Genomic DNA, 24,315 nt, shown 5'->3' on the forward strand with positions numbered 1-24,315 from the left:
ATGAGAATTACCCAGAAACGCGCACAGGACTTTGAAACTAGTCTCCAGCCTAGACAGTGTCTTAGCTTCAGCTTTCAAGAAAGCACTGAAAAGAAGCAGACTCCTCCCACTCCACTCCCCCCATCTTGTCCCCTCTGCCCTTCACCACACCTCCTGTCCAGGGCTTTCTCTTCCTCAGAGTAGGTGCAGAGACTCTAAGGATCACACCTGAATATTTCCCCCAGTGCTCCTCCTTCTCTAGTCATGAAGGATGAAGGAAAAATAAAAGCTCAGTTCCCTGCAATATATATGATTGAAAAGAGGCAACTTCAGGAGAAGTGTGGGAGAAAAGGACATGACCAGGACTCACTTGGGGAAGGAGATGGGCTTGATGTCTTTTAAAGCATCTGAAAAGAACAGAAATCTATCCATGTGGATAAACAGGTTAAGAGACCCAGACTGGCAGAAGTGGCAGTCTGGATCTTATTAAACATCTTTTTCAAAATAGAGACACATTCATAGAAAGGCTCCATGAGAAGAGGGCACTGACACTCAAGTGGGGATCCAAAAGGGAGGGTGGTCATTTCTAGAATAAGACTAATCACCAAGCTATCAGCTAAGAAAAAATGTCTTAGTTTTGACTTAGGTGGACAATAAGAATAAGCAGTCATGATGACAGGTCAACAAACTGTGAATATTTCTTCCACTGCACAATAAGAACTCTTATATTTTATAGAAAAACATCACCAATTCCCTCTAGAGTATTTTCCAGGTAAATTTAAATGATAAGACATTTTACACATTGATTCTATAAAATTATTTCTAAATTACCATCTCATAGATTTCTGAGGTTTTCAAGAAAACGTTATTCTAGATAGGGAAGGCTATCAGGGAAACAAGAAGTAAAACTGCTTTAAATTATGTTCACTTTCTCTCTTATAAAATCTAAAAATATGGTAAAGAAATAGAAATATATAGGAGAGTAAGATGAAATAGCAAATGATGAAACCTCAGAACCATCTTACAAGATATGTTAGATAGGATCCTATCTAAGGAAACAGTTCTTATGTTAATTTACTATAGATATCAACTGCTCAAAATACAAAAAATATTTTAGACATGCCTCATAATAAAAATACATACAAGGATGAGATTTTATTAGGTCAAAAAATTCAAGTTCTAAATTTCAGAAACTGTGAGACAGTGAAATAGTAAATAAATATTATTCACAGGCACAGTATAAAATTAAACATAGGTATGAAAAGTAGAAGAGGCAAAATCAGAAACTATGACCCTGTTATTTGTGAAAAGTTTGTGTGCTGTTCTGTTCATTGTATCTGAGCCTTCATGATAACTTACAAACAGGCTTACACTGCACTTCAGAATGTTTCTTAGGGATGCAATTCAGGAACTAGTAAATGCTCTGTGGGATGCTAACACACCCACGATCTCTACTTCCCATACTCACATCAACCCTTGAGCTGGACTTTGTCTTGCGCTTCCTTCCCTTTGTCTTCTTCTCTTCATCTGTTGCGGTTTTTCCCTGATCTGACAGCTCAGCTGATTTCCTCTCAGGTTCCTGAGAGATGGGAGATGTGGGCTCTTCCTCTTCCTCTTCGGGAGGCAGGGGCAGTGGCTCGAGGTAGTAACTCCGGGGCTTGGGCGTGGGGTGCGTGTGATACAGGAGGAGGTGATGTTGCTCCTCATACTTGATCACCTTCCGGTCCACTCGGACAGTCCCGAACCAGGCCCAGGACAGAGGAGCCGGGTTCTTCTGACCCTCAAACAAATCCCACGGGGACACCTTCTGCTTCGTGGAGACTTGGAGACCCTGTGGTGAAATAAGGAGCTATGACCACGTGCTCAGATCTTTTGCTGATATGGAGGCCAGGCTTGCTCAGGACACAGATTCAGAGAGCATTCTGGCTCGAGGGGGCCTTAACTCTAGCACACAGCAGTCAGGTTAACTAATGAGCCCAGGCTGATACTAGATCACTGAGGGCAGTGGCTACATTCCAGGCCTGTAAGTCCAGATCTACAGTCTGTTATAACACACAACACTCTGTTGAGGCTGGGACACCAGACAGCCCAGTAATTTTTACTGTAAATGCCATTTTCTCCATTTAGGTTCTTTTTCCACCCCCAGCACCCCCTCCCCAAAAAAAACCCAATCACTGAAAATTTGATATTACTGTACTAAAAACCTTTGGAATCTATTTACTGTTTTTAAGATAAAACAAAACTTAAGAGTCAAATTACATTCAACCTCTAACTGCGCTCAAATTTACTTCAATCCAAACATGTATGGACTCGGTTCACTACAATCATCTTTCATGTACTTAATTAGGCAGTCTCTTAAGTAGTTAAGTAATATTATTACAGAATTAACGTGTGCCAACAGGTACAAATAAAATCCTTCAATTCAAGCTTATCTCCACTAAGTTGAGGAGAGGAAATGTTATTCTCTTTCTGAAACTACAAGTTTCTGATTTTTAACACGAATTGGTGCTATCCCTTGGTCCTTTCCCTGCCATACCAATCAGAAAATATTTTTCTCCACAGTGACCCTGAAGATAACTGCTCAAGTCATCTTTAATAACTTGTGAATGCTCCTGTTCCCAATTACACATACTCTTCCATGGGTGGCTTCATCCAAAACCACGGCTCAGTTACTACCTGTATTTTGATTGTTTCCTAATATCTGGTCTTGACATTAGAGCTCCTTCCTGGGTGCCAAGACCACGTATCCAAATGGGTTCCAGATGTGTCACCACTGGAAAGGACAGTGGTGCAAGGTCAACCTGCACCTGACTCTAGTCTTCTCTCTCCACAACTGTGTGGGTATCAGTACTCTCAAAGCTCTCTACTTTACTGATGAGTTGCATTTTGCCTGTGAGCTACAGTCTCTCAGGTCTTTGCATAAACACTTCCCTTTGCCTGTACCACACTTTGCCTACCTCCTGCTAACTTATTCATCCAAAATGATGTGTCAATTTTCCTGAGGATCCTGCTCTGACTACCTATCCCTCATCTGAATATGATGGCTCTCTCAGGGTCCTCTAACATTCTGTACCAAGACACACAAATCTCACGACATGTGTGTGTTAGCCGTTTAGTTGTGTCCAACTCTTTGCAACCCCATGGACCGGACTGTAGCCCATAAGGCTCCTCTGTCCTTGGAATTCTTCAGGCTAGAACGCTAGAGTGGGTTTCCATTTCCTTTTCCAGGAGATCTTTCCAACCCAGGGATCGAACCCACATCTTTTGCGTCTCCTGCATTGGCAGGCAGGTTCTTTTACCACTGTGTCATGTGGGAAGCATGACACAATAATTGTCTATCTACTTTCCCTTAAGGGTAGGAACTCTGTCTTTCATCTCCGTTATCTTGGAACCCCATAGTTGTTCAATGTTCACTGAAAGAATACCTGACAGTGTTGCTCATGTTTTGGGCTTCCCAGGTGATGCAGTGGTAAAGAATCCGCAGGCCAGTGCAGAAGATGTAGGAAACGTGGGTTCAATCCCTGGGTTGGGAAGATCTCCTGGAGTAGGAAATGGCTACCCAATCCAGTTTCCTTGCCTGGAATACTCCAGTATTGTTCCATGGAAATCCCATGGACAAAGGAGCCTTGGGCTACAATCCATTGGGTTGCAAAGAGTCAGACATGACTGAGTAACTGAGCTCAGCTTTAGAGCTTTAGACTGACTCAAGTTTTAGAGAACCATATTTAATATCTTATACAAATCAAGTGTTCATTAAATGCTGTTCAGCTGATAAGAAAATAAAGTGCTATCACTTTAAAACTTTTTAAACAGCTTTAAATTTTAAAGCCATTTAAATTTTAATTTTAAACTACACGGAGACTTTCATTAATACAAATTTTTTCATCTACTAAACATATTCCTTATTTTTTTTAAAAAAAAGGTTCTACTTACTTTTCCCTTGATGGGCTTCAAAAATTCATTTAAATTCAGAAAATCATTTAAATGAAGATCTTCAACATCATTATCTGTATGATAATGCCAAAGACCACTGCATTTAAATGACAAGGATATGTTTTAAAAAATCAAGAAACAATAATATTAAGATGTTTCATATGCCCTATAGGAAGACAAGAAAGTGTAAGTGCATGCATTTATATACATAAGGAACAAACATTTACTCTTGCCTGTTTTTTATCTATAGAATCGAATCCAGCAATTTTGTTTCCCTTTGTGTCAATCAAGGAGCCCATAGGTTCACAGGTAATGATGTCACATGTCTGTTTCGGCAAAGGTAACAGCTGTCGAACTTTGTCAATGCTTTCTGACCGCTTGTCCCCCAGCTCTTTCTAAAAAAGGGAGACAGTGAGAGAGACAGAAGTGAGATAGAAATTATAACAAAGGCAAATGTTTACAAGGAGGAAGTTCCCCTATGAAACATTTCCTTTTTATAGCTGCAATGTTCTTTGACCTTCAACAGGGTTTAGGGGGCAGCTCTCATTTACAGTGATGCATATGTTTCATTTCTTCTATTTAAGTAGAAAATAGAACACATATGAAGGCACCCTCGTTACACAACAAACATCACTGTGCTGAAATGACAAAAACCCAGAGTAGTATTTGCAACCCGAAGACAGGAGCTGCGGCACGGAACACGTTCTCCAATCCACAGTCACTCAGGCCACAAGGTAACCATTGGCTGTTTTATTAGTAAGGTCATCAGATATATTAACTTTTTTCCTGCATTGTTTGTTTATAATTTATTTCAAAAACTGTATTAGTGGCTAGGCAAATGAATTGAATTTAGAAATAGCAATGCAAATGTTTAATATTCAACTGCATGTTGCCAGTGGAAGATGAAATTTACCCTAAATCTAATGTTGGCATTTTGGTTACATATTTGATAATGGACTTCTACAGTCCCTTAAAAAATTAAATATGTTTTATGAGTATAGTTATTTTAAGAAAAATCTTCAAGCTATATATACTTCTAACTTTGGGGTACTGAGAAGCTGAGGTAAAACAGCAAGATAATCACCTGATACAAAGTTAAATGCAAAAAATAACGTCTGATTTAAGGAGTAATAAAATAACGTGCGCTAAATACCAAATCCAGAAACTCCTAAGCAGGCCACAAACTTACTTTCAGTTTCTTGACTAAATTCATGTATGCGCGTTTGTTCTCTTCAGATCCCCCTGGGGATGCATTTGACAGGTCAGAGGCCAATGTTCCATTGATTAAAACACCCAGCATGTCAAGAACTGTTGTGAATAATTCACTAGAAGGAGAAAGAAAAGGTTTGCAGCTTAAAGCAAAACCAAGATACTGTTAACTAACTGAGCCTTTTTATTTAAGGCATAGAACTGTTAATGGTAACCTAAGAGTATATGATGTGGAAGAATCTGTGGCCAGAATATCAAAGCCTCCACTATACATCTGCGAAGCAAAGTCAATGTGAAATGATAAGAACCTACTTGTTAGTGTGCATGTCAACGGTGCCAGAGGTGATGATCTGAAGGAGGAGAAGCGCCCAGTCTGTTGTCCACTGGGTGCTCCTCTGCACTGTGTCAAACATTCCTCCCACCTAGCACAAAGAACACAATGGAAAAATCAGCATAGTGTCACAAAGACCACTTTACACAACCACATTTTCAGGGGTTTAAAAACTTTAAAGTTGCGCTAAGCTATGGATTATCCTGTCTTCTCTGTCAACTAGCTATATATTTGCCAGTCTTTTTGGTTCCATTAGCACAGGAACTGGACATTCAGAAAAAAAAAAAGGAGGAGGAGGAGGTATGGAGTGTAGACACGTCATCAACATGAATTACACACTAGTAAAATTAGCTCTCTGTTGTTCCTAAATTTCATGATATTCAGTTTCATTATGTAACTTTCATCCAATTAATGAATAGATGTAAACTGAGTGACTCAGTATCTAAAAATTTTGTGTTGTCAGTTAACTATTTCATCTAAGTCTATTGTCATAACAACACCTGGAAAGAGCCAGTAACACAGAAGTAATGATGACTGGAAGGCCTGGCCCTTAGGACTGCTCATTCACGAGTGGGAAGTTATATCAAGCATCAGGCAAGCCATCTTCCAGAGTAGCTTTTATCTGGTCTTGCGCATTGAGAAAAGGAAGAGTCAAAAGAATCTGCCGGAGAAGGAAATATAAAATTTCTAGAAAACCTGCCTATGGGATTTCTCTTTATGATCGATTTGATGGAAAGTTTGCTAACATTTTGACTTAAAGAACATTTTAATACAGATTTTAAGCAAGTAGAGTAAAAGCTAATGCTCACCTCAAGTTAGTACTTCCCTATGACCTACTCTTGGCACAAACAGAAGAGAGAGAAAGAGAGAGACACTGGGGGTGGGATGCAGAAGGCAAGACGATACCAAAAATATCTACTGTTGTCTAGAAGCCAGACCAGACAGGAAGGACAGTGGCAAGGAAAACAGAAGGTCTGAGAGTCAAGGAAGCAGTAAAGAGAGCAAACAGTGGGCTTCACCTTGTAACGGAGGCTGTGACCACAGCAGGAGTGGAAAGCTGCAGTTATTTTCACATGGAGGTAAATTTAATGGAGGAAAGACGCTAGAAGGGTCTCTTACCAAATTGAGGCGGAGTTGCAACGCCTCATGCATCATCTGTCGTGCTTTGATGTCATCCTGGTATCGTTCTTCTCTCCAGTTACTTAAAATCTAAACCAGAAAATAAATGAACACAAACCCCAATACTTGTTTTCCCTGTTAAATTTTATTTTTCTCATATTTAACGTTAAACCGAGTTTTTAAGTGATGAAGACAACTACTTAGTTTAATAAATTAAAAAAGGCGGTGGGGGTGGGGTGGGGGGGTATGAAATTTCACTTTCCTCCCCTTCTTCCACACAGACAGGAATATAGCTATTTTTTTGTTTGTTATTTAATTACATACCCTATTAAGAAAAATCTTATGTAATTACATACACTGTTGATAAGTCTTAGGAAATGCTTTTGAGGATCATGAGGTTAAGCATTAACAAAAATAAAGAATATTTTAAGAATACATCATTACACTGGTCTTATAAAGATAAGTGTAAAGATAAAGGGGCTTCCCAGGTGGCTCAGCAGTAAAGAATCTGCCTGCCAGTGAAGGAGATGTGGGTTCGATCCCTGGGTCGTGGAGATACCCTGGAGAGGGAAATGGCAACCTACTATTTCCAATATTTTTGCCTGGAAAATCCCATAGACAGAAGAGCCTGGCGGGCTACAGTCCATGGGGTCACAAAAGAGTCAGACATAACTTAGTGACTACATCACCACCACCACCACCATAAAGATAAAGAGAAACAGAATTACATTTTATATCAGTCTCCTCTTTTATTTCTAGCGAGAGGCTGTGAATCCTAGAAAACGCATTATTCTGATGTTTCATTGAAGGGGAGGCTTGTCTTCCTTGATAAAGGTAATATAACCAACTTTGAAAAATGTGACATCTTGGACATCAGCCGAGTTGCATACCAATTTATTAAATAAACGCTTCCTCACTTATTCAGACAAATGTTGGGGAAGGGACAGGTTGCTTGGGGAAGAGACAGGTTGCTTAGAGAAGGCAAACCACCAGTGGGAAATTGTGAATCAGATGTATATGCGAAAAAAAAAAAGTCCTCTGAAGTAGGGCAGCTATGGAGAATCATCTCAAAAGAGCTGAAATGAGTCATATGCAGAAGTAACTGAGTCCAACAGATGAGCTGTGAGTACGCCACACGGTAAATCTGGAGCACTTCTCAAATCTCATCAAAAGATATAGATGAATCTCCCTCGAGGCAGGTGAAGGGTACAAAGTAGCTTAAAAAAGCCCACAAGTTGTCATGGAGCTGACATTCTGGTAGTAGGACAAATCAAGATAAGTAGAGCAAGTGGTAAGAATCATGACAAGGGGACAGAGAATAACTGTGGTCCTCGTTTTAGAGCGTGATGGGGGTGAGACTAAGGAACGGGAGGGGACTAAGGAGGTGAAAGCTGAGCAGAGATCTGCTGAACTGAGGGAGGTGGCCATGTCGATAACTTCCAGGGAAGGCGAGAAAGGCTCTGCAACAAGAAGATGCTTGGCAAGATCAAGGAACAGCAACATGGTCATTGCGTACAGAATGGAGTGAGTAAGGCCATGTCAGGAAAGAAACAAGATAGAGGTGGGAGCCAGTGACAAATCATGGAGGGTCACATAAGCCTGTACGGGGAAGTTTTATTCCAGGTATAGTAAGAAACAGGGGTTTCCCCGGTGGCGCTACTGGTAAAGAATGTGCCTGCCAATGCAGGGGACGAGACAGACATGGATTTGATCCCTGGGTTGGGAAGATCCCCTGGAGGACGGCACGGCTACCCACTCCAGTATTCACGCCTGGAGAATCCCATGAACAGAGGAGTCTGGCAGGCTGCAGTCCATGAGGTCACGAAGAGTCATACACAATCGAGCACCCGTACACACAAACACATACACACGATAAGAAACACTGCAACATTTTGGGGCACCAGAAAAACATGTGGTCTACACTTTAAAAAGATCACTCTGGCTATTGTGCAGAGATAAATCTCACATATCCAAAAGGTAGCAGATGATTAGAGACGAATAAGTGTCTTGCTCAGGTTCATCCAGTACCATTAAAGAAGACACAGTGTCTAGAATTAACAGCCGTGTGGGAAGCCTCCATTAGGCACTACTATAGGATAAAACATCTACTCACTCTTCTCCATTCTATACTTTCAAATTCCAGTTTGATCACTCAGTTTCCTCATGGCACACAGAACATAAGTGTTTCAAATAGTGACCATGAGAATTACAGCCGGTGGAAAGGCAAAGTCCCAAATCTTTGTAAATGAACTAAAAATGCCTTCTGATTCAGCAATGAGTATCTTGTGCCCTGGGACTTCCCAGGTGGTGCTTGTGATATAGAACCTGCCCTCCAGCGCCTGAGATTCACGAGATGCAGGTTCAATCTCTAGATTGGGAAGGCCCCTGGAGGAGGACAAGGCAATCCACTACAGTATTTTTGCCTGGAGAATCCCATGGACAGGGGAGCCTGAAGGGTTACAGTCCACAAGGTTGCAAAGAGTCGGACACAACTAAAGCGATGTAGCATGTGCAAGCATGCACACATCTTGTGCCCTAGACCAGCATCACTACAGTTCTGGCAGTAACACTGGGTTTTGAACCTACAGAGCTCAAGCTGAGACTTTCCCTGCCATGTGGAAGCCCAGTAGAAGACCTGGAGAGAGGGCAGGCTCTCTTTGTTACTGACATGTGCCCTGCAACACAGACTGCTCCAGGAGCTCTCCTAAGAGACAAAGTCAGGAGAGGAGCAGATATGCCAAAGTTATGTGCAATCCGCAAAATGTAACTTTCATAGACATCTGTCCAATGCCTAATTCATATTATACTATTGCTGATCTCATGGTGACCAGAATGCCAGGTAGGAGAACAGGACATGGGTGGTGCTTTCCTACATCTAATCAAAACATGCTTTGCCCTTATTAGTTTAAGCTCAGTGTTTGAAAGGAAAACAAATGAATGCCATTAGGAAAATACTTGCCTAGCTCAATATTATACTGTACTTTACCTGGTTAACTTGATTCTGCAGAGATGTTAGAAGGCCTTCTCGTTGTTCATCTTGTCCCTTAAGGCAGGTAAGGACCAGTGAGAGGAATGGTTGTTGACTCAAAAGAGACATACTATAAAGGAAGTAATAACAGCAGATCTAGTTAGAAAGAACAGATTCCTTCCTGTGCAACACTGTTTCCTGCCCTCGGGTTACTGGCTCTTATTCATTTTACTATTCGAAAAGGGAAGGAAGTAGTAAATAGCCAAGACTACTTGAAAAGTTAAATCATATCTCTAACTAATAAGGTTTAAAACGACTGTAATGCTTCTAAATAATTTAATATGTTCTCTTGCCCTTGAAGGCATCTGCAAACGAGCATAAATTCATACTGCATCTGAGCGGGGGGCGGGGAAGGAAGAAGAAAATGTATGGCTTGTATCAGTAAACTGAATTTAAAGATACATAGCAGGAAGAATATCACTGTATACACAGAATAAAAAGAAAAACTTTTAAACTTCTCTCACATAGTATTTGTATTTTGTTGTTGTTTAGTTACTAAAGTCACGTCTGATTCTTTGCAATCCCATATACTTTAGCCCACTAGGCTCCTCTGCCCATGAAATTTTCCAGGCAAGAATACTGGAATGGGTTGCCATTTCCTTTTTCAGGGAATCTTCTCAACCCAGGGAGTGAAACTGTCTCCTGTATTGCCACAGATTCTTTACCACTGAGCCACCATTCTTATTTACAGTCCAGGAAACAGGCCTATTAGGATTGTTGTGCTTGTGTTGTTTTTCAGCACATTTCTCAAGACCAATTAGATGGGCATGAGTAGAACTGAGATGAGCACCGAGGTCTAAGGCCTCCAAAACCATTCTGCTGGCCAGTAACCTAGTGCACAGCTCCACTACATCCCACAGGCTTGACTTGTAAAAGAGTTTTAAGATATTTGATTTTTAAAATTTATTTTAAATTGGCATTTTAGCCTTATTTCTTACATGATCAGAAACAGCCGACATATTGATAAACTAATTTTTCTACACTGCAAAGAAAGATTTCTTAAAATGAGATTGAGGTCAAAATATTTCAATCCGTTTCATTTTCCACTAGCAGAGCTTAGAGAGACTGACTTAGGAAGAGCCATCTTCAATCTCTACAATAGCATCTAGGATTCCTGTGGGAAGTGAGGCAATGTACATGCCATCGTTAGCCAATCAACTGTGAGAATTAAAATTGAGTTATCTGGTTGGTTAATAAATACTGGCAAAGGCGATGAAGCAACCAGATGCCAAGCAACATATGTGCAAAACCAAAATGTGCTTCAGTTAAGAGCATAGACTCAGAGGCCAGACCACCTGGGTTTCAGCTTCACACCTTCGTAGCTATGTGTCCTAGATAAATTTACTTAACTTTCTAGTGCCTCAGTTTCTTCTTCTGTAAAAAGGACATAATGAAAGGACCTCAGTATGACTGCTGGGAGATTTTAAAACTTCACATATGTATGGAATGAATTCTATATTGAGGATGACATTTCATAAGGCCTTAGTAAATGGCAGCTACCGATTAGGTCATTAGAAATCATTATTGACTAGGGCATAAGAAACCCAAAATGTTCAAAAGGCTCAGAGTTTTTATTTTTCAGTGTTAGGAATTTCCTTTTACCTCTGAGGTACTAAATTCATCATGGTTTTACATTAGAATGTGTTTATGTTCTTTTTCAGTAACATAATCATTTTTCTAATATAATTACTTAAACCTTTTCCAGGCCACAAAACTTAAAAAACATTCAACTTGGAAGACTCAACTTGGAGGATCCTATATATTAGGATCTAGCCTAATATATAAGCTAGAACAAGAGCCCTAAATGTTAAAAATATTAGTAACTTATTTCAGGGTGCAGCATAATAGAAGTATAAATTATTCCATGAAATTCAAGTGCCTAAATAAAAAGAAAAAAACCCGAACAACTGTTGAATACAGGGACTGTGGATATACAGACCTGATTCAGCAGGTCTGAAGCAGAGCTGAGAAGTCAGTATTTTAATAGTGCAGCAGTGATTAGGGTACACAGGCAGAACTGAATGCTGCTGATGCTGCTGCTGCTGCTAAATCACTTCAGTTGTGTCCGACTCTGTGTGGACCATAGACAGCAGCCCACCAGGCTTCCCCATCCCTGGGATTCTCCAGGCAAGAACACTGGAGTGGGTTGCCATTTCCTTCTCCAATGCATGAAAGTGAAAAGTGAAAGTGAAGTCACTCAGTCATGTCCAACCCTCAGCGACCCCATGGACTGCAGCCTTCCAGGCTCCTCCGTCCATGGGATTTTCCAGGCAAGAGTACTGGAGTAGGGTGCCATTGCCTTCTCCGGAATTGAAAGCTAGTGCATTACATATTATAATCTGGAGACTTTATCTAACAGAACTTGGCCTATCAGATTATTTTCAATTCCATACAAAGGCGAAATTTCAGTGGACTCTGAGTACAATGACTATAACAAACCTAGACAGCATATTAAAAAGCAGAGACATCGTTTTGCAGACAAAGGTCCGTCTAGTCAAAGATATGTTCTTTCCAGTAGTCATGTATGGATGTGAGAGTTGGACCATAAAGGCGGCTGAGGGCAAAAGTGATGCCTTCAAATTGTGTTGCTGGACAAGACTCCTGAGAGTCCCCTAGACTGCAAGGAGATCAAACCAGTCAATCCTAAAGGAAATAAACTCTGAATGTTCACTGGAAGGACTGATGCTGAAGCTCCAGTACTTCAGCCACCTGATGCAAAGAGTCAACTCATTGGAAAAGACCCTGATGCTGGGAAAGATGGAGGGCAAGACAAGTAGGGGGTAGCAGAGGATGAGATGGTTAGATAGCATCACAGACTCAATGGACATGAATTTGCGCAAACTCCAGGAGATAGTGAAGAACAGAGAAGCCTGGCATGCTGTAGTCCATGGGGTCACAAAGAGTCAGACATGACTTAGCAACTATTAATAACCACCAACAGAAGAGTATAATGAGCATGTACATCTGTAGGACACTGAATTTTCTCAACCATTCTTTAACCGCTCACATAGGAACAAAACTTCCAGCCATACCTTTTCTGCTTTTGCCTGTCTCTTTCCTTTTTGGAAGAAGAACCCAAGTGCTGTCCTTTCTCCAGCTCCTCCCCAGCTGCTTTCAACACTCTTCCCTGCACAGAAGTCGGCAGCCTAGCAATTAGGGGGGCCACCAGCCACACACCCCTGCGTTCAGAGGAACTAAAAATGGAAACAGATGTTATACCCAAGGATATACCCACGGCATCCTTTTACTTTGCTCCCACAGTTCTGATCGAAACTCCAAAGAAAAACTTACATTCACAGGACACATGGGTTATTCTAACATTTGCCTTTTACTTCTATACTCTGTTTCGTCTCACCAAATACCAGACATTTGCACACACTCTTCGTGCTTATGGAAAGCACTAAAAGGTGGGATTCTGCAAGGATACTATAGCTCAACTTTTTTTTAAAGTCTGGAAAAGTGGTTTTCTATGATTCTGGCTTTCTGAACACTAACAAGCAATTTGTTTTTTTGTCTAACAAGCAATATACCTTTCTCTCATGGAAAATATGAAATGTTCTGATTACATTTAAGCATTTAAATAACCAATTTCTAAAGTTTCAAAATTCACCAGTTATACTTGACACCAAAATGATGAAATACAAGTCTATCTGCCTTTTGTAATTATCATTTGAGCAAAACTGCCAACTAAAAAAGATGGCAGAAAGAGTGTTTCCTATATTAAGAATACCACAGAATAGGGCAGCCTCAGGGCACATGAAAGAAATTCACCCCTATGGAATGTAAACTGTGGTTCCAAGGAGTCTGGGCCTGCTCAACCGCATATGTGGAATGCTCAGCTACCGTGCAGCCCAGCAGCATGGACTTAAACATATTAAATAATGATAATGGACACTTACAAGCAATTATTTTCCTCACATTCCTGCAGCTTTATGAATAAAAAAGTCTGCATTATCCAAGTAAAATGTGCAGTTACATGTGAAAAATGAATGATAGCTTTGTAAAACCACAGGAAAAAAAAATACCTGAGAAATGTCTTTATTCCATTCTGCCTTGTGCTACTTGTATCAGTACTGCCAATCCCGTTTGGGCTGAAGAGGCCCACGCCAGCGTTAGAAGAGTTATTGTTTAGGTCAGCTGACTGCTGGAACACCTCTATTGTTGCTTTGGCAATATTGTCCAGCAGGTTGTTCATTTCAGCCACCGAACCAGAGCCCTAGAGTCAGACATGAGAAAACAAGCACCCCTGTGTTTTACTTTATCCACAAGCATCAATGTTGTGTTGCTTTTCATAAAACGGCACACACGTTCAGGCTTTCATTAATATACTCACAGGGTCCTTCAAGCACTGTTTGATCATTAACTGAAGCTCCAGCCAGGACTGCCTCAGCGTCCACTGCTCAAGGTTCTGGGGAAAATGGAGTTAGCACGTTAAGAATACCAAACACGTCTTAAAGTATAAGAATCCCCTGCAGTATTCTCTTTCTCAAAAAAACAGGCGAATGATCACACACAATAAAGGGATTCATATGACCCAAACAGCTTCCAAGTCTATTACATACGCTCATTATAGAGACAAAGGAAAAAACAGCAACATTAAAATAATGTGCCTTACTCAGCTAGGCGCTGGAAATGAATAAGACAATCATTTCTTCTCCCAAAGTCTATCTAAACAACTCCATAACAAAATGATTTTGATACTTTATGAATAACATAATGAAGATACTCCTTCTACAAAGCTTATTTCTCATGTAAACACAATAAATACTGACATGAATTAACATATTCGCACTTATAGATACATAATGGTTGTATACGGTTTGCAGTGTGCGTATTTACCCAGCAATAAAGTGTGGCTGTTACACAAAGTGGAAAATTGGGGGAATATAAATCAGAATTAATTAAAGTTAAGAATTAGCTAGCAATGACAAAAGAGACACAGTAACTTCTGTTATAAACACAAAGAACATGTCAAAATGACAGAAACACAGTCTTTAGACTATTTTCACTCACCTGAAGAATGCGTTTAATGTGCTGTCTTTGGAGGTTGTCCCCCTCCGTACATTCCTTAATGCCATGAGGATAACAGATCAGCTGCAATAATTTCTGTGCTTGCATATTTGAGAGCACAGGGTCCAGAATAAGTTCTTTGTCTGTGCATAATCTCTCAGGTTCCTTTAAACAATGTTCTCCTACCCATTCCTAAAAATAAGATGGCAATTAGATTGTACTAAACTCATGGCTCACAACAGAAAGCGGACAGGAAATTTTCCATTTAAAAAATAATAGATGGAAAAAGTAGGAGGGAAAAGGCTTAGAAATTTTCCAGTATTTTGACTTCTTAAAAGTATAAAGTAGAATCTTGCTAATAAAAATTTTTTTTTAAAGGAATGCATGAAAGAAATTAGCAAAAAGATAAAAAAGGAGGTGGGGGAGAAAGCTCAGTAAAGAAAACACTAGTATGTGTTTTCAGTTGGAGAATGAAACTTTGCTCTAAATACTGTTTTGTAATCATTTTTTTTTTAACTTGCTATGTAACAGTAGTGATTCTGTATTATAACATGTAATCCTCACTTTCATGGAATGCACTGTAATATATCCCACTGAATAGATAGGATATAGTATAACACTGAGAAAACTGTCTTCCTTTTTGATATCATTACGAATAATGTTACCTTTATAAATACTTGTGCACATCTGTTCTCTGTACAATTATGTTCTTAGGATAATTTCTTACAAGTACAATTGCTGAGTCAAGGATGATCAGTCTCCATATCACAGCAGTTAATCAACCTCAGTAATGCTATCCAGACATCAGTAATTCCTTAAGCATCAAAATGTTTTTAAACTCTACAGGTGACTCCAATGTGTACCCACAATTAGAAGCTAATGCACAACTCAACACACTCTGAACATATATATGACTAATAGTTAACTTTTACCACCGATTACAGTATACTTTAAGAAAAACATGACAACATTATATTATACCAATAGCAAAGTGAAAAAGAGCATATATGGTATGCCTTTTTTTCTAAAAGGAAAGGAGAATTTAATAAAAATTGGAAAGATAAATCAGAAAATAATGAAACTGATTACCTAGGGCAGGGAGGAATACAGTGTAGAAAAGATGAGGGAAAGAGATGTACATCTCTGAGCATACCTTCTCACTAGTAGACTGACCTTCACTGTTGTTTAGTTATTGCTACTGCTATTTAGTCACTAAGCTGTGTCCCACTCTTTGTGACCCCATGGACTGTAGCCCACCAAGCTCCACTGCCCATAGGATTTCCCAGGCAAGAATACTGGAATGGGTTGCCATTTCCTTCTCCAGGGGATCTTTCCTACCCAGGAATCAAACCCACATCTCCTGCATTGAAAGGCAGATTCTTTATCGCTGAGCCCACCAGGAAACCCCAGCTGACCTTTGGGAGTATGTTATTCTAAAGATAGATATGGTAGGAAAAGAAATCTAAACTGAACACAAACAAAACCAAATGAAATGAATTCTATTTTAAGTGAGTAATATATCCATACTGAAAAAGAAAGGTCAAATAACTTTTTAGCACATACTGTAAAACCTTAGGGAAAAAAGAATAATAAGCAAATTCTCAACTCCTTTTAGGAGACTCATTTTTTCATAGTAGTATAGGTGTAATAATTCTAACCCTACTTCAGGTGTATTGTAGAATTCAACAAATCAGTAAATGATTGAGGTGACACATTGGAGTCACCTGGAGAGTTTAAAAATATTAATATGGAAGAGAGTACTTTCAACACAGATTGAAGGGATGCTAACAAAAACTTAAGCTGTTTGATCAGAACTGGACGTTTATCAGTATAAACTCATGATTATACACACACACATTTATGTATATGGATGCTTTTTTCCCCCAGCTCTGCCTGCTTAAAGGGCCTAAAAGCAATAAACACACATTGCCCACAGCAATAAGCACACACAGAACTCAGATCTTGGTTTCTAAACACCATCTTCTTCTAAATAGAACCAAGGTTCTATGAAAAGATGAGTAAATCTAGTCTGGGGCAGGAAAAATATAAGATAGGCCAGAAAGGCAGAAAATACTTGTTACTAAAAAAGAAAGAGTGAGAGAGATGTGAAAATAACACAAGAGTCAACATGAAAAGATTCCCACTTCTGGACAAATCTGGAACAATTTGAACATGATAATAACTGAGAACAATATACTACAACTTTTGTGGATAATAAATAAGTGGAAGAAAGGAAGGGAAGGCAGAAAAGGTTTGGCTTTTCCTTAGAGTAGAATGAAAACTGATACATGTGAAAAAAGTGGAGGAGTTGGGAAAAGCCATCTTGCAACCGTCATAGTAAAGCCTGGTTTAGACAAGAATCCAAATGGATGCGCTATGGGAGGTGAGGGAGTGTGATGAGAAGCAGAAAACTTGCACTGTCTCAGAGAGTGTCCCCCAAACTGTTCACTAATTCCAAGGGGAAAAATGGTAACTATACAAAACAAAAATTTAAAAAAAAACATACAGTGGAAACAGCCTGATCAACGCTAACATCACCAATGAGGTACAAATGGGCCTCAGGCGCCTTTGGATGTGATCACCTGAGAAGAATATAACATAATTCTACAGTATCATGGTGAGGAAGGCATAATCTGACACTAACCACCAGGAAACTAAAAACAAAGCCAAGATTATTGGGAAAACTGACCAAACTGGAATGTGGCCTATAGGTGAGAAAAACTTACGATACCAATGCTAAATTTCCTTCCTTTTAAAAATTGTATTTAGTTATGTTAATAAATGCTGAAATATTAAAAAGTAAAAAAGGACAATGTATTCTATCTCCTCTCGAATGCTTAAGTAAAAATATAAGAAGTAAAAAGTATATGAGACCATACTCACATACACACAAATAGAATTATAAACCAAACATGGTAAGATTTAAAAAATCAGTGAATCTGTGTATAGGGTATACTAGACTTCTTTATAAATTATTACAACTTTTCGGAAAATTTGAAATTATTTCAAAATAAAGTGAGAAGGCAAAAGAGGACTATCTATGTACAAGTTTCCTACAATATTGGGCCTTTCTCTCCAAAAGAACAATAATACACTCAAAGTTAAAGGCAAATTAAACCTGAAAAATACCTGTTGACAGATGGTCCTCAGTACATATCTAGCATATTCTCTTAAATTGGCCGTTTCTATGGAAATGCTTTTCCCACAGGATTTTGAATTTTGTGAGGCAGTCCAGATATCCTCAGCATTCCCATCACGTCGTAAACCCCTCATGGTGAAGTCATCATTTTTTAAAGAGCTGACACTGTTATTGCCAATTTTGGCATCTCCTACATAACAGAATCACAAAAGCAAAATCATAGAAATTCAAAATATTGCCAAATATTGGGAAAATAAATGAGGCAAGCATTCAGAGATTTAAAATACATGAATGGGATCATTATTGCAAAGTAAGTTGTTCAGCAACAAAGAGAAGGGATCAATACAGGAACGCTGAGAAGTTCCATCAGACACGGGAAAAAAAAGTTCAAGGCTCATTTTTTATTTCATTTATAGAATTAAGTATACTTTCACCAAACTTGGAAAGGCTATTATGAATCACACTTGAGAATCACAGAACATTGATTTCACCAATATTTCAAGCACAAATGTATGCAAATTCATTTGACTTATATAGACAAGGAAAAAATGGGTTACTCACCCTTCTAGATGTCCCTTTTTCATTTCTTCTCTTACAATGAATGACTTATTTTCTATCCATAGGTCAAGAGAAAAGTTTTGCCTTAGCCCACCTTACTATCAACTTCTTGACAAGAGAGATTTATTTCCCTGGGAATGGAAAAGGGCAATGCATACTAAGGAAGCCCTGGAAAATAGGGCATTCATTGAATAACCCATGTCTTTCACTTTCCTCTTTGTAAACATCCAAATTAGAAAACCTCACCTGATCAGCCTCTCATATACTTAGTAAAATGAAGCTCAGGAAAGTGTTTTCCTCACAACAAAGTTCTGGGGGGAAAACTGAGCAGAATTATTGATAGCTGGAAATAAGAAATATTCTCTAGCCATGAAAGACAAAAATTTGTCATATTTTAAAAGTAAAAAATTAATTTAATTTGGTTAAAAAAAAAAAAAAAAAAAAGACAGCCAAATGGAAACAGAGCCTCCAAACTCTTGTCTATTTACCCACAAAGATCACAAGCATTCAACAGGAAAAATTCCTGTAACCAACAGATGAGTTTAGATAAAGCCCTCACTACTTCACTGTAAGGGAAACCAACCCCAGGTCAGTGCAAAAAGCCTTTTAAAACCCTTAAGTCAGTCAAGAAAAACTTTTCACTTTGCTGAATTTTAAAAATCAAAATCGCTTAGTAAATGTTTACTTAAAAAATCTTAAGGGGAGGGAGGAACACATAATACATTTCAACTCAGTATCTTATCACATATTATACATTTCTTATTCAAATATTTATGCAAAAAAGCACCAAGTTCACTTCACTCATAGGCATTTATTTAATTCAGCAAAGCTCTTCAAAAGCTGGAACAAAGACTGAATTCTACATGTACCAACATTTAGCATGCTATTTCTAAACTTAGAAGATATAAACAACTACTGTTGCTATTGTTATTTAGTCACTAAGTTGTGTCCAACTCTGCGACCCTATGTACTATAGCCCACCAGGCTCCACTCTCCATAGGATTTCCCTAGCAAGAATACTGGAGTGGGTTGCCATTTACTTCTCCAGGGGATCTTCACGACTCAGGGACTGAACCCAAGTCTCCTGCATTGTCAGGCAGATTCTTTACCACGGAGCCCCCAGGGAAGCCCATAAATATCCTGTGCATGCACGCTCTGTCATGTCTGACTCTTTGCAACCCCACAGACAGTAGCCTGGCAGGCTCCTCCGTCCATGGAATTCTCCAGGCAAGAATACTAGAGTGGGTTGCCATTTCCCATTCCAGGGAATCTTTCTGACCCAGGGGTAGAATCCACGTCCCCTGAGTTGGCAGGAGTGTTCTTTACCACTGAGCCACCAGGGAAGCCCTATAAACAACTGTTTCCACACCTTAAACTACTAGAGAAAAGTAGAAATTGAATTCCATAAAACAGTCCTATCTCCCTAACTCAAAATAAATCCTAGTGGACAGGACTTGAGAGAACACTGTGATAAGAACACAGTGAGGTAAATAAAACTGTAAAAACAAGGAAACACCTCTGCCATCCCCAGTCTAGGCGATCCTTACTCAATTTAGATGTTAGGATGACTGAGAAGGTCAGGAAGGCTGTGCTAGAAGCTTCTGCAACGGCAGAGACAATAGAACAGACACAGTGTTCAGTGCCTGCCTGGTCCAAGGGTCTGTTGACATTCAACAAACCTCATCCTGACTTCTCAGACCTGAAGAACCCTCTATCATGTAGGAAGATGTAGAATCCACCAAGAACTGGGGCCAATTAAAAAGGTCAAGGAAAGGCCATGAGATAAACTGGTGGGCACTGATATTAAAATATATATACTTAAAGAGGTTGGCAAATTATACTTGGAATTAAACCATTAAATATAATGTTTCTATGGTACACATTTTAGTTTCTGCAAATGTCTATCACATATGCATTCACACTTTCAACATTAGCTTATGGAAAATCTTTCCCTGATGGGAATTAGAAATACCAGTAAAAAAAAGTCAGTCCCTGATTGCTTAGTCCCTATATTTATTTATTAAATAGAACTGACTGGCCAGCTTTCCTTTCAAACATATTAAAAGTAGAAAAATCTTACTGAAATGAGCATTTAATGTTGGCAGCATAGTACTAAGAGCTCAGAGGAGAGGCTGTGGCCCTCCATATGGCTCTACCTTTCCATTACAGATACAAAATCCCTGGGCATTTCAATAGGAGAGAGAGAGTGAGTGAGTGTGTGAGTGTGTGTGTGTGTGTGTGAGTGTGTGTGAGTGTGTGTGTGTGTGTGTGTGTGTGTAAGGTGAACTTTAAATAGTTTGATGAAAACTCTTGTTACCTACCCTCATCATCACCAGATAATACTTAAGTGTTGTTTGCTCAGTCATGTCTGACTCTTTGCAACCCCATGAACTGTAGGCCACCAGTCTTCTCTGTCCATGGGATTCTCCAGGCAAGAATACTGGAGTGGGTTGCCTTTTCCTTCTCCAGGGGATCGTCCCGACCCAGGGATCGAACCTGGATCTCCTGCATTGCAGGCAGATTCTTTACCATCTGAGCCACCAGGGAAGCCCCAATACTTCTTAAAGAGAGGTATAAAAGGATCAGGATACATTCTAAAACACGTTTAAGACTCACCTAAAACAATTCATCTAAACTCAGCAAATTCAGTTCTAGCCAAAAGGAGTTCCTTTGGAACATAAGAGGTAATTTTTGTTTAGTCAAGACCAGAAGAGGGTACCTTAAGTTGAAATCAGGCAGTATGAATTCAAGAATCCTTCCCAATCCTTTAAATCCTGAATGATTTACAGAATAAAAATGTTTTAACTACTGCACTGTAAATGAACAGAAAAGACAGTACTACTATTCCTGGAGAATACATATAATTAAAGATGTAGGGATGTCTTCAACATTATAAATTAAATGAAAAAGTGTGATATCCAGTACTGATTTATCAACAGTATCAATATCATTGTAATTATCACCTGCTGCATGACAAAAACTAAGGCAGATGGACAGAAACTTTTTCAGGATCACAATGAAAAACTAAGATTAAAACCCAGATTTTCTTGTATTCTAGTCCAGGAATATAACACAAAATGTAAACCTTTACACAGATTACCAGTTCAACAGAGTTCATTACAAAGTGTGACTTCTGCCAACAAATGAAATCCTAACAACCCTATGGGCAGCTAATATGTCACACGAAAAAAAGTATTTAAATTCCCCCAGAATTGTAAGTAAGGGACAGACTTCTTGCAGTCCAACTGAACATAAACTTGAAAAAAGAACAACTGATTTTTCCAAGAGAATAAACAAACAAAAATGTGTTTCTAATAATTTTAACGAGAGTTAAACCTGAACAGAAATTATTTTGCCTCTGTTTCTAGTGATTAACCAAGCTCAGTGCCAGGATATTCTTACCAAGCATCATAATTGCTTTTAAGACAGCAAACACGGCTCCCACTTCAATGCTGTTGTGAGCAGCAGCTAAGAGGTGTCGATCACAAGATGATCTTATTCCGGGGAAAGGTTTGCCTATAAGAAAAACAACAAAGCTTTAACAGATTCATCATCATCACTAACCACTGTTTGTAACCATTTACAGTCAGCAGGGCCTTTCATTGTTAAGTTGTGGGCGCTTAATTGCTATTAACTAGCTTTAATTGGCGTTTCATGGGTTCACTAAGAGACACTGCCAGTATCCAGTACTGTTTGTTTGTTTGTTTTAATTATTAAGACAATGGCTTTGCTCTTCAGAGAGATGTATCAAAAAAAAATCAGTAGCACTTTTATCCATTTCTGCTGATGTCACACACACATTTACATAGAAATGATCTTTAGGAACAGACTGCACTAAATTCTAATCCCTAGAATTCTTTACCTATTCCCTTCACCTTAGTAAAAGAATAAATGAAATGCCACTGCCCTAAACTGCTAGAGTATGGTTCTTAACCAACAGGAGTATGTTGGAGAATCACACTGCCCACCAGCATGACTTGGCCAAGGAGCAGAGGTAATTTTATTGTTTATTAACGCCTGATGTGAGTTTCTCAATACACCCTGATATTACGTAAAAGAAAGGCGCTGACAACCTTTCTCAATAGCTGACAACCCCTTTCTTTCATCACCTTGAAACAAGCCCACCAAAATCAGGAAGGAGATTACAAAATGGACAGCCTACTTGGTCAAGTTAAACCTAAAGCTCCAAATGAAAACGTCATCAGATAGATTTCAACTGTCATCTCACCAGTTGCTTGAGGTAACAGGCAGGCCTGGGGAGCTCGAAAGAGATGAAGCAGTAGGCGGCATGTCATTCTTGCCCCAGGCTCCGCATCCGCATCTCCGCAAGCTAGGAGGGAGGATTTTAAAAGCAAGTTTTGTAACATACTGAAGAACATATCTTCCGCATTTCTCGTAAGCTGAAGTTTCTGGAATAATTTAAATAAATGCTCCTTACAGTAAAAAGTAAAGCACCGGCTATTTCTTTTCTGAGACACCTGAGAGCTCTCTTACAAACAAGTACTAAGATAGCCGTTTCCAACCTTCTCCATTTAAATCAGTTTGACTTTGTTTGGAACAATTATTATAATTCTACCATCTCTACCTTGATGACGTATTACTGTACACTGCATGTCTGCTCAAATTCTAATCTGTCACTCCTTCCACTTGTGAGAGGCCACAGCACCAAGACACCAATCAAATAACCAGGGCAGCTCCGGGACGCAGCCTTACCTGCGGCTAGGAGAGAGGGGAGTGCGACGTGTTGCACGACGTCCTCCAGGGAGAAACACTGTCGTGCTATCAGAATAGCAATGAAAGTAGCTAATGAATCATGGAATGAAAGGTCACTCACCTTCAAGAAAAACATTGACATGTTTTAATACCTAACACCCTTTTGAATAACATCTTAAGATTCATATCTAAGAGAAAGTAGGCAACACCAATTAGATCTCAAATCCCAAAAGGAACCAGTAGAGGGAAATCACTTATGAGTTATTACCCTCTGGGCTTTTTTCTATTTTTTAAGACAAAGAAAGAGGTTCACCCATATCGCAAAGCTTTAAGACAGTTCTAAGCTGTACCTTGAGTACATGTAACTGAGAAACCAAACAATAAAACAGCAAAATGAAGATATCTCTAAGTGATATAACATAAATAAGTCTTTTTGGCAGAATGCAGTATAATCGGATATTGAAGGGTAAGACCATTAGAAGTAATGGAAAACAAGGAGGTTCTCTAACTGAAAAACAAGCCTTGTGCGTGTTTTGGTGTTTCAGGAATAACTAATCTTAATTTTTTAAGATAATTAAATTAGTTTTAAAAACAACTGTGAAAATTCTCATCAACACCTAAATTTAAAGAAGAGTGAAGATGAGTGAGGGAGAAAATGAAAGAAAGAGGAGAATCAGAGGAGAAAAAAAATCATTCATTCAGAGTGAAACTTCTACCCTTTACAGATCTCACAAGACTTTGGCAGAAAATAATAAGAAAAACAGCTGTAATGGCAGCCTCCACATTAAGTTGTCCTGTAAGTCAAAAACTATGGTTAGAGATTTACAGAGAAAGAGTACAGCACCTAGAGGTTCATACTATTAATTCCAACTTTACAGATGAGGAAACAAGCAGAGGTAAAGTGCAACAAAAACAACTGAAAGATTAAGGACCTATGTTAAAGACAGAAATTGGGGCCTTTGCTGTCTGGAAGAGTAGGTCACAGTCATGAGTTTTACATCTTAGGTGCCCACAGGATAGAGTAGGATTGCCCATGTGGTCTTGAGACACCAGAACTAGGAAATAAAACTTTAACTGAGAGGCAGTTTTTATAATGTATACAGTTCTTCTATATATGAGATACACTAATATGTAACATGATTTACTGCAAGAAGTGATGGAAGTGACAAGCAGAAATAAAGAATCAAGATGGATTGTTAAGAAATTCGCACAATGATGCAATGTGATAGTTGAGAAAATATGTGTTACTTTATAACGGACATCTCTTCAAAAACTTTCAGACACAGTCACTAAGAA

At 39.1% G+C, this 24,315-nt stretch overlaps 2 protein-coding genes across 2 annotated transcripts in view; one reads left to right on the forward strand and one right to left on the reverse strand.

The window, feature by feature from the left end:
* MED12L (mediator complex subunit 12 like) overlaps window positions 1-24,315 on the reverse strand; it is a 360,401-nt gene that overhangs the window by 40,017 nt on the left and 296,069 nt on the right. The window contains exons 23-36 of the mRNA XM_018049036.1: window positions 23,020-23,140; window positions 22,535-22,636; window positions 21,709-21,822; window positions 17,739-17,938; window positions 14,613-14,801; window positions 13,933-14,007; window positions 13,625-13,815; window positions 12,632-12,793; window positions 9,558-9,669; window positions 6,572-6,661; window positions 5,434-5,543; window positions 5,102-5,237; window positions 4,146-4,307; window positions 1,448-1,810 (exon numbers count right to left, since the gene is read on the reverse strand). Of these exons, the coding sequence (XP_017904525.1) occupies window positions 1,448-1,810; window positions 4,146-4,307; window positions 5,102-5,237; window positions 5,434-5,543; window positions 6,572-6,661; window positions 9,558-9,669; window positions 12,632-12,793; window positions 13,625-13,815; window positions 13,933-14,007; window positions 14,613-14,801; window positions 17,739-17,938; window positions 21,709-21,822; window positions 22,535-22,636; window positions 23,020-23,140 (2,127 nt within the window). The remainder of the gene's footprint in view (window positions 1-1,447; window positions 1,811-4,145; window positions 4,308-5,101; window positions 5,238-5,433; window positions 5,544-6,571; window positions 6,662-9,557; window positions 9,670-12,631; window positions 12,794-13,624; window positions 13,816-13,932; window positions 14,008-14,612; window positions 14,802-17,738; window positions 17,939-21,708; window positions 21,823-22,534; window positions 22,637-23,019; window positions 23,141-24,315) is intronic.
* Window positions 4,532-24,315, forward strand: part of P2RY12 (purinergic receptor P2Y12) — a 49,820-nt gene continuing 30,036 nt past the window's right edge. Inside the window, exon 1 of the mRNA XM_005675443.3 lies at window positions 4,532-4,646. The gene's annotated coding sequence lies outside the window, so the exon portion shown is untranslated. The remainder of the gene's footprint in view (window positions 4,647-24,315) is intronic.

This window comes from Capra hircus, chromosome 1 (genome assembly GCF_001704415.2).
Source record: "Capra hircus breed San Clemente chromosome 1, ASM170441v1, whole genome shotgun sequence".
Classification (NCBI taxonomy): domain Eukaryota; kingdom Metazoa; phylum Chordata; class Mammalia; order Artiodactyla; family Bovidae; genus Capra; species Capra hircus.